Genomic DNA, 10,308 nt, shown 5'->3' on the forward strand with positions numbered 1-10,308 from the left:
GAAAAATGTTTGTTCTTTGTTGGCCCAAACTGCAAGCAGAAGGCTCTTTCAATATGCTGAGGAAGCATTGCTTTCTTCCCCCACAAATCAGGAATTTTTGCTCAGAAAATCACCAAAATTACTCAAGAGAACATATAGCCAGAATGCAGCAGCATGAAGAAATACTCCTGTCCTTTTCAGAAATCAGGGGGCAGCAGGCAGGAAGGAGTAGTTTTGAGTGGGTCAGGAAACTATGTTTGCTGTTCTTTTATGGAGCATTAAACGTGACATTTGCATTGTTTTACAAGGGAGATTGGAATCTGTTAAGCTGGGAACGGGGGAGAAGATCCCAGACTGTGTTACAAATTCATAGGATTCTTCTTTTCACACACAATTATCAGACCCTAGTTCAATTAATGATTCGTAACTTTGGATAATCAGATGATCAAATGTTTATACCCCAAACCTCCATCGTGAAGAAATGAGACACCAATTAAACATCCTTTAAGGGATCCTCAATGAGTCAGTTCACTCTAACTCTAACTTGCCAAGGTGTGGACAACCTGTAATAGCACCAGACTTCAAGCTGGGATAATCTTGGTGAAGTCAATCTCCGTAGGCCCAATATCTCAGCAAGCCTGCCTCCCCCCTCCAGCACCACTGCCCAGGGCTGGATTTAGGTTTGATGAGGCCCTAAGCTATTGAAGGTAATGGGGCCCTTTATATGTCCAGCTGTCCTTTGTCAACAACAATTTGTCACTGTTTTTTGTGTTGAATATATGCTACATGGTAATTTATGGACCTATTAGGTATCTAAAGCCATTGGCACATGACAAAATATGTATATTTTGGAAATGTACATCCAGTTTTTTTCCTTTAATTTTTTTGCGGGGCCGCAAGAGTGTGGGGCCCTAAGCTATAGCTTGTTTACCTTAGACGTAAATCTGGCACAGCCACTGCCCTTTCCTTCACCCTCTGAGTCCAATCGGTACATCTGTTAGAGGGAGAGCATTAGCCAAAGTAGGGTTTTATCTCGGTGTCACTGGACCACAGCTGTCATCAGTGGCAGCCAGCAAGGTATGATGGAAGTCATAGTATGACATTTGGAAATCACCACATTGGCCACCCAATTGTTTGGTACCGGTTGTCAGAGCCTCCTCCATGGATCCTTGATTTTAAGAGGCAGCCTTTTTAGAATCTTTCTCACTGTCTGAAAAGATTTCAAGCCTTCAAGGTGATGATCAGCTTGAATCTGGATGAGTATCGTCTAGCAAAATGGCAAAATAGGGTAGTGTTTGTTTGTGGCGGCTTCATTATCTTGCAGCTTTTTTCTTCCCCTGACAACTTGCAGAAAATTGGCATACAAAGTTCTAGGTTATATGGTTCTAGGGAACATGGTCCAGAACCTGATTGGCAACCATTGTGGATTCCTCTGCACAGGTGAATTTTGCAGGTCTAGGTACAGAGAAGCCTCACGTTGAGCACATTACCGTTGTCCAAAATCCTGTGCTTTTTGTGGAATTATTTGGGAATACTGTCTGTTCTACCTTTAACGGGGTCACATAAGGAAAAAAATACAGATTATATACAGTCATACCTCAAGTTACAGTAGCTCCAGCTTGCGTTTTTCGGGTTGCGGACTGCTGAAACCCAGAAGTACCGGAACAGGTTACATCCGTGTCTTGGCAGTCACGCATGTGCAGAAGCGCTAAATCGTGCTTTGCGCATGTGCAGAAGTGCCAAATCGCAACCTGCGCGTGCGCAGACACGGGTTGCGAACGTGCATCCCGCACACATCACGTTCGCAACCCGAGCGTCCACTGTATAATGTAATTGTCCAGTTGAGTAATGTCCCCTCTTGTAGCCTGTAGGAGACAGAGCAGAAGAATACCCGGAGCATCTCTGTACTACCAAATGATACCACTTTTATATTCGTTCAGCTGCCACTATGGCTTCCCCTGAGGTATCTTGGGAACTTTCTGATGAGCCAAGAATTCTCTGCTGAAGACTCCTAGCCTATAAACAGTTGTTTCATCTTTACAGGACTCCCCTGGGAGGTGGAATGTTTGCTAAATTGGTAATTAAATGGGCCTTGGACACAATCTACCTGTTCCTCAACATGAAAAGCCAGAAAAACAAGAGTCTTGGCTTGTTTCTGAGAGGATGCTTTGTGGCCCCTCCATTCCAAAGCTATATGCCAAAGGATATATAAATGCCCACCTTGGCCATCTCTAATCAGCCGACTGAGGGGCAGTTGCTAACAGCACCATGAGGTCGACCAGCATTTTCATCTTCCTTGGCTTCTTCATCCTGTGCCAAGTGGCGCCATCTACTTGTGCCACAACAGAGGGACGTCCTTTTTTTGGCAGTAAGTCTTGAGGGGAACTGCTCAGAAAGGTCCTGTTGTGCTGGGACTCCCAAATGGGCTTTGTGAGGGTTTACTTCCTAACACGTAAGCAGCTGGAGATAACACAGTTCTCCTGCAGTGCTCGTCTGTTTCTTTATACAGTTTTAATTCATTCCTATTGTTTTAATATTTCTATGCAAACTGCTTTGTGACTTTCTCCAGAAAAGTGGGAGATGGATATATTTAAAGAAATTAGGAAATTAAATGTGAGGGGAAGATGGACAGTATTTGCTGATAACATATTTGGATCCTAGTAGTACATTTGGGTCTCCACAAATAATATCTATGCAACTTTGAGATTGCAGGTGTGTGTCTTTCTTATCCTTTGGATGAAACCAGCTGACCCCAAAGAAAAACCAGGAGGTCAGAAACATGATGGGGAAAATATATAATTTTCTTTTTCTTTTCACTGCCAAGGTCTTTTCTCCATTTGTCCCTGCATCTTCTCCCTTCTTTTGTTCTCTCGGAAAAATGCTCCTAACTATTCCTGCCCTCTCACAGGTGTCACTGAAATTCTTCCTTTTTGCATTTTTTAAGTTAAACTTGGGGATTGTCCTCACAACGATGCCATCTGCCATGGGAAACCTGTTGGGAACCGGTGCTTGAACGACACTCAGTGCCCAAGTTCACTGAAATGCTGCCCAGGCCCCTGTGGCAAAACCTGCCTCCAGCCTGTGAATGGTATGGTGTTCCAGTTCCTGCCTCTAGGGGGGGTATTGTGGGCATATGTTGGGGGTGGTGGGTGGTGGCAACCTATGTGCACGTCTGGGATGCTTGTGAGTTGTGCGATGTGGAGTGCAGAGTGTGTTCTAATCCTCCGCGTGCCTTTGTTTATCTGGCCTTCCTGTTGCTGCGTGTAGCTGCGTGATTGGTGGGTTGCGTTGTGGATGTGCCTGGGGCATTCTGGTTGGCTGCCACACTAAGTGCACCATTCCCTGTCCATTGCATTCCTGTGCAGTTGATCACACACTATTTTCTCATGAGCTGTGTCCAACCTTGCAGTTGATAAGGGCGCTTGGGAACTGTCCCCGGCATGTTAACAGGTGGGCATCATCCCAAGGGGATAATGTTCCTATTTCCATTTTGCCAGGCAGTAGCAGACTCAGTCAGCATTACAGTCATACCTCGGGTTACAGATGCTTCACGCTGTGTGTTTTCGGATTGCGCACCGCGCCGAACTCAGAAGTACTGAAACGGGTTACTTCTGGGTTTTGGCTCTCACGCATGCGCAGAAGCATTAAATCGTGCTTTTCACATGTGCAGAAGTGCCGAATCGCAACCCCCACGTGCGCAGATGCGGCGCTGCGGGTTGCGAACGTGCCTCCCCCATGGATCACGTTCGCAACCCGAGCGTCCACTGTACTCCCTCCCTGGTGCCCTGAGTGCATTCCAGGACTGGGGTAGTTTATGCCCCCTTAATTTATACCAGCATAGTTTTTTGTCAGCTTCCTGTGCTTAGGATTGCTCTGAAAGTTGTTATTACAGTAGCTTCCCATCCCGGTGCAACAACTGGCACTTCACAGCGTGTGGCAAGTGTTGGGAATCAATGGCTTCAGAAAACTTGTGCAGATGAGGAGGCAGGGTTATGCAAATGATGAAGGCAGCTCCCCCTCCCCCACTGGCTTTTGGGGTGTGGGAGAAACCCCTGGACAGCATCAGAGGAGGAGAGCAGGGATCATTCCTCCCTGGATAATACAGATCCTTACAACAGTGCAGGAGTCTCATTTCTGCAGCACAGCCTTGTTTTGTCTGATATCTTGAATTTTCTCTGTTGCAGTGAAACCGGATCACTGTCCACCGGATGATGAACAAGATATTAAGAATTTTAATTACTGCAATAAAGATGCCGATTGTAAAGGAAAACAGAAATGCTGCTTTGCTTATTGGGGTTCGGAATGTCTCGATACACAGAAAGGTAAAGTATTTTGTATCACTGTACAATGCTTAGGTTTGCTATGCTTTTCTACGGTTGATAGCTACTGGTCATGATATTACTGCAATAATAATAATAATAATAATAATAATAATAATATCCTCTACTGTCAGGTCTTTCTTAATGTGCCTCCTCCACAAGAGGACCAGAGGGTTCCTTCATTATACACCTTTAGGCACCAAGCAAAATTGTTCCTCTTTAACTAGGCTTTGGGGTGATTGTCATCCAATGCCCTTTTAAAGCGTGGTGGGGTTTTTTTTGGGGGGGGAGGGGATATTCTGTTGTTTCTGTTTTTATTCTGTGTTTTTATATTGTGAACCGCCCTGAGACCTGTGGGTCTAGGGCGGTATGCAAATTTAATAATTAATAATAAAACAATACTAAGGATATTTATACCTTGCCCTTTCCCCAGCCACACTGGGTGGATTCCAGCCAAATGTAAAAACATAATAAAACGTCAAACATTCAAACAGCAGAATGCCTCTCCCCACAGTAGATCATAGAATGGTAGAGTCAGGCAGTGAGGGAACCTCAGATAATGCATCCATGAGAGATGGCCATCCAAACTCTGCTTAATAACCTCCAAGGAAGGAGAGTCCACCCCTGTCTCATGGGAGTCTGCTCTGCTGCTGATGTTGGAGTCCATGAGTGGGAAAGGAGTTTTGTGTCTCTTTCCTGCTTCTGGGCTTCATAGGCACATTTGATTGGCCACTGAGAGATAGAAGGCTGTACTCGATCATACTTTGGTATGATCCAGCATGCTGGGGACAATGCCAGGTCTGTGGACAGCCTTAACCTATCCATTCCAAGAGTGTATGCTTTCCAGTCCAGGGTCCAGAAGGTCAGTAGCTTGAGGAGGTGGCATGAGCCAGAGACGGAGGTCAAGGCATGAAACATGGCTGGCAGATAGTGCTTTGCAGCTGGCAAAGCAAGAGCCGAATACCAGGCAAAGCTGGTCCAGAGTATTTATATATACCTGGAGGAGCATCTCCACCCCCATCGTTCTGCCCGGACACTGAGGTCCATCTCTGAGGGCCTTCTGGTCGTTCCCTCACTGCGAGATGTGAGGTTATAGGGAACCAGGCAGAGGGCCTTCTCGGTAGTGGCGCCTGCCCTGTGGAACGCCCTCCCATCAGATGTCAAGGAAATAAACAACTATCTGACTTTTGGAAGACATCTGAAGGTAGCCGTTTAGGGAGGTTTTTAATGTTTGATCTTTCATCGTGTTTTTAATATTCTGTTGGGAGCCGCCCAGAGCGGCTGGGGAAACCTAGCCAGATGGGCGGGGTATAAATAATAAATTATTAGTAGAATTATTCATGTGGCTTGCCAATTGTATGAAATGATGTTCCACATCTGCTTGCTAACTTTTGTGTCTAAGAGCCTTTGGAACCTAAAAATGGCACGATTCCATTTCCCTCATTCACTTAGGTCCCTGACAAGGCGATCCCTAAATGCTAATCTTCAGGGCTTTGAAAAATGAGCCACGTGGCTATGGGTGGATCATTTTATGGGTAGAACATTTTTTAAAAAGAAAAAGTATAATGCTTATGTGTTGTCACCCATCTTTACTACAGAGAAGCCTAAAAACTGCCCTGAAAAAGTTTTCAAATGTCCGAAAATATTGAGGGGTGAGTGTAGGAATGAAAATCACGGGAGACGAGTAGTAGGTGTCATGTGAGAGGCGTCTGCCGGGAAGTCCCGGGAACTCTCTTTTATTGAATATCACAAAGCATTGCCACAGGTGTCCTTGTGGCTGATTGGTTGTTACAAACACAAAGAAACTCATTGCCTATTGGTTAATGCAAATGCAAGGCGGGAATTACATGTGAGGGGTGGGAATTACATGTGAACATTAATCACTGGTAGATTAAAGGCTGGGAATGATTGATCATAACATATAACAATCGAGTTCCGTAGATGTGGTCAGCTATGCATTGAGAACAGGTCATCATGAACCTAAGATGAACTGGGCAAGGAGGGAATGTCTTGGTGTTTGGAACAGGTTCGTACAGTGTGTGCAGAAACAGAGAGAAGATTATAAGCGAGACTTCCCAGAATGCAAGAGGAGAGAAGCAAGACTTCCCATAGCAAGACTTCCCATAAGGCCACAGTTATGTGTAGAGGGAAAGCATATGTGCAGAAGGAAAACTTCCCTTTATCTCCCCCTTTCTTTTCTTTTTTGCGAGGCGTACTGGGTAAATAAGGCAAAAATATTTCGGGATTAGTGGTGTGCCAGCAAATGCCCAAAATAAGTTCGCCAGGGAGGATGGGACAGAAGATACTACGAGATACGTGGTTTGCCAACGCATGCTCGAAATAAATCTGCCCATATCTCCCCTTTGGTTTACTGTTGGTGTTGCCATTTCACAAAATAAGCAGCAAGGATTTTATTGGGTGGCTGAGGGGGAGAGAGAAACCGAGAGAAAAGACTTATGAGGCCAGGAATGCATTGGAGGAAGCAGCATAGTAGAATCAATATACAAATTATGACAATAGCATATTGAAAGAGATTACGAAGCCAAATAAGGTTCGGCAGCCAAGCAGTAAGCCACTGGGTGAAAGAATCCCAGAAAGCAGGAAAACCAACATCCTGTTTGATGTGATGTGTGAGATTTTGCAAATGAGAGATTTGTTTTTGAATAGCCTTAGAATTGTCAGTGATATTAAAGCAGCACGTTTTCCACTTGTTCGCATCCGTAATGATGGAGCATCAATAGATAATCGATAGCAGCGCATTTCTATGAGTCCGTGACGCAATTCACTCTGTTCTTTATTCAAAAGGTGAAGAGCTTGTGAAGTAGAATTCAAGGCTTTTTCTGCGGAGCAAGCTAAAGAGTTAATATTCCTGCTATTCCGTACAGTCCAGGGACTCCTAAAAGAGAGACAGCTAAAGAAATATATTCAGATCTGCTAGGGAGAGAGACAAAATCGTTATAATCATTAGTCAATTGCACAGGGCGTCAATATCGAGAGCGGGACAAATGATGCTTTTTTGGTAAAATAATAGACATACGGCTTAAGCAGCAGGGCGTGCCATGGCTAATGTTTGCAGGAATATAATTAAACGTGAAGCCTGGACACGACCAAAACCAGCCGTCAGGCAGCTCTGTGTATTTATATATATATGAAATATTTACATAATCAGAACAATTGAAGTTATCCTTGCCCATTTTTACACTGTTGGTTTTTGTGCAGTTCACCATACGGGCACAAGTAACATTAAAGGAAGCCACGTATGGGGTCATGGAATTGGCTGCGTGGAGAAATGATGCAAAACTTTAACAGCAGCTGCCAGCTCAGAACGCTGGGCAGACTTCTGTGGAAGAATGTAGAGGCTGTGCCATTTATCATTTTGTAGCCATGCAACGACCCCCCTGGAGGGGGCTCCATTAGTAAACACAGTAAGGGCATCCAACAGGACAGGGCTACTGCGCTATGCTTAAATTCACTTTCAAAAACTACATATTGAGCAGCATTTAAAAGCATTTGGTTGGCTGCCAAATTTGGATTGGCTCTGGCAAGCAAGGACATGGCATGGCTCTGGCTGCCAAATTCCGCACAGGATTGAATCCTCTGAGCCGGATCGTATTTAGGACGGTTAATGATTGACTGCAAAGCCTTCTTACAGTAGGTGTTTGCATTTTCAAAAGGCAATTTTTCCATCAGTTCATTCTGGGCTGTAGTATTATCAACCTGCCTGGTGACTGCTTCTTTCAATCTATCTATAAATTGGTGATAGGGCTCTGAATGTTGTTGTTTAATATTAACAAAAGAGCTAATAGGGAAAGCAGAAGGCAATTCCCCAGCCCACACAGATTCTTCCTGCAAGGACAAAAGCCCTTTTCGTCTTGCCTGAGAAAGTGCACCACGCACGGCTCCAGGAGGAGCAGGCAAAGGAGGAGGGGGGGAAAGGGGGATGGGGGGTGGAAGCAGGTTGAGATGAGTGAGAAGCAGGAGGAGGTTGGCTGGGCTGTGAAGGAGAAGGAGGCAGGAGCAGTGGATAGGGGGGATAAGGGGGGGGATTGTCTTTTGCAGGCAGGAGAGCAGGGGCCGAAGGAGACGCCTGTGGGACCTGGGGTCCAAACTTTGCAACGGCCTCTGCACATTTCTGCCAGGTGAGCAAACAATGAATTGGAGCCCGCGGTTCAGCAAAAAGGGTCTTCCCGATCTTTTGCCAAGTCCCCACCTCAAGGGACCCCCTTTCGGGGTAGGAGGGAAATTGGCAATTGATCTCGCCGAGAAGCTGTTCAATTTCTTTTAAGGAAACATTAACACCCACAACTCGCTGTCTAACTAGAGAAAACAATTCCCTGGCATGTTCTTTCTGCAATTTTGTCAAATCGCCCCCCATACTCACGAAGTAGCGCGCTGAGACTTTTCCAGTCGAGTGAAGTACAGGGGCTTGGCTGCGTAAGGGATCTGGCACGTCGGGGGTCACCAGATGTAGGAATGAAAATCACGGGAGACGAGTAGTAGGTGTCATGTGAGAGGCGTCTGCCGGGAAGTCCCGGGAACTCTCTTTTATTGAATATCACAAAGCATTGCCACAGGTGTCCTTGTGGCTGATTGGTTGTTACAAACACAAAGAAACTCATTGCCTATTGGTTAATGCAAATGCAAGGCGGGAATTACATGTGAGGGGTGGGAATTACATGTGAACATTAATCACTGGTAGATTAAAGGCTGGGAATGATTGATCATAACATATAACAATCGAGTTCCGTAGATGTGGTCAGCTATGCATTGAGAACAGGTCATCATGAACCTAAGATGAACTGGGCAAGGAGGGAATGTCTTGGTGTTTGGAACAGGTTCGTACAGTGTGTGCAGAAACAGAGAGAAGATTATAAGCGAGACTTCCCAGAATGCAAGAGGAGAGAAGCAAGACTTCCCATAGCAAGACTTCCCATAAGGCCACAGTTATGTGTAGAGGGAAAGCATATGTGCAGAAGGAAAACTTCCCTTTAGGTGAGTGTACTCATGACACTGAGTGCAAAGGGGTGAAGAAGTGCTGCTTCTCTGACTGTGCCTTGCGCTGTGTGGATCCCGTATAAAGTACCTGAGACACAGGATGCTTCTGCAGAGAAGGAGACAACTTGTTCCCGCGGCCATCCAATGGAACCTCGGTGTGATCCGGCTGAAACACAAATCTTCCAATAAAGTTGTCTAGATCAGAGCTTTGCCATTTTGTGTCATCCTTCTTCTTCTTCTTCTTCTTCTTCTTCTTCTTCTTCTTCTTCTTCTTCTTCTTCTTCTTCTTCTTCTTCTTCTTCTTCGCAATTTATACTAAGCAATGATCTGAGAAACTGAGTCTGCTGGATGGAGCTGAAGAAAACCCCAGAAATGGTTAGGGCTTTTAGCCTATGTAATCCAATTTACAGGCAACATGGTTCTTGGTTGGTTAGCATCTATTACGCACATCCAGCTCCCAAGAGACTGTGATCTACTCCCAGTATTAAAAAAAAAACTGACAGTGATCTACCCATTGTCATTGGAGGGAGGAGGAGTTTTATTTAGAGGGGAGAGGCAAACGTTGTTGAGCTTTTTTCCGGGGGGGGGGGGGAGGACAGAGTTGTTGAGCTTTCTTGGGGGGGGGGGAGAGAGAATACTTGTTGAGGTTTTTTGGCGGGGGTAAAGTTGTTGAACTTTTTACTGGGGATGTGGGCAGAGTTGCTGTGCTTCTTTTAGGGGGGGAAGGCTATCTGTTAACTACGACACTGACAAGCGCAAAAAACAATAAGGCCAACTAACGTTGGCAGAAGGCTATAAATGATTGCCCTTTAGACACTATGTAGGGACAGCACGAGGGGAGCGGAGGGTGGAAACATTCATTGTACAGTGGTACCTTGGGTTACATACGCTTCAGGTTACAGACTCTGCTAACCCAGAAATAGTATCTTGGGTTAAGAACTTTGCTTCAGGATGAGAACAGAAATCATGCTCCAGCGGCAGCAGGAGGCCCCATTAGCTAAGGTGGTGCTTCAGG

The 10,308-nt window shown here is 45.4% G+C and overlaps 1 protein-coding gene across 1 annotated transcript; it reads left to right on the forward strand.

The window, feature by feature from the left end:
* The first annotated feature begins 2,208 nt into the window (after positions 1–2,208).
* Positions 2,209–9,496, forward strand: LOC309371333 (uncharacterized protein). Its single transcript, XM_081913886.1, has 5 exons — positions 2,209–2,347; positions 2,924–3,067; positions 4,164–4,301; positions 5,897–5,950; positions 9,291–9,496. The coding sequence occupies exons 1-5, from the start codon at positions 2,248–2,250 to the stop codon at positions 9,374–9,376; spliced, it is 522 nt and encodes a 173-aa protein (XP_081770012.1). The 5' UTR covers positions 2,209–2,247; the 3' UTR covers positions 9,377–9,496.
* Positions 9,497–10,308: the final 812 nt, after the last annotated feature.

The sequence above is a fragment of the Podarcis melisellensis genome, assembly GCF_964234715.1.
Source record: "Podarcis melisellensis genome assembly, chromosome: 6".
In the NCBI taxonomy this organism is placed as follows: Eukaryota; Metazoa; Chordata; class Lepidosauria; order Squamata; family Lacertidae; genus Podarcis; species Podarcis melisellensis.

Bases quoted from the DNA above. Each gene is read 5' to 3' on its own strand.
- LOC309371333 (XM_081913886.1), top strand. From the start codon at position 2,248: ATGAGGTCGACCAGCATTTTCATCTTCCTTGGCTTCTTCATCCTGTGC. The intron at 2,348-2,923 runs GTAAGTCTTGAG...GCATTTTTTAAG, and splicing joins GGGACGTCCTTTTTTTGGCA to TTAAACTTGGGGATTGTCCT. The intron at 3,068-4,163 runs GTATGGTGTTCC...TCTCTGTTGCAG, and splicing joins CTGCCTCCAGCCTGTGAATG to TGAAACCGGATCACTGTCCA.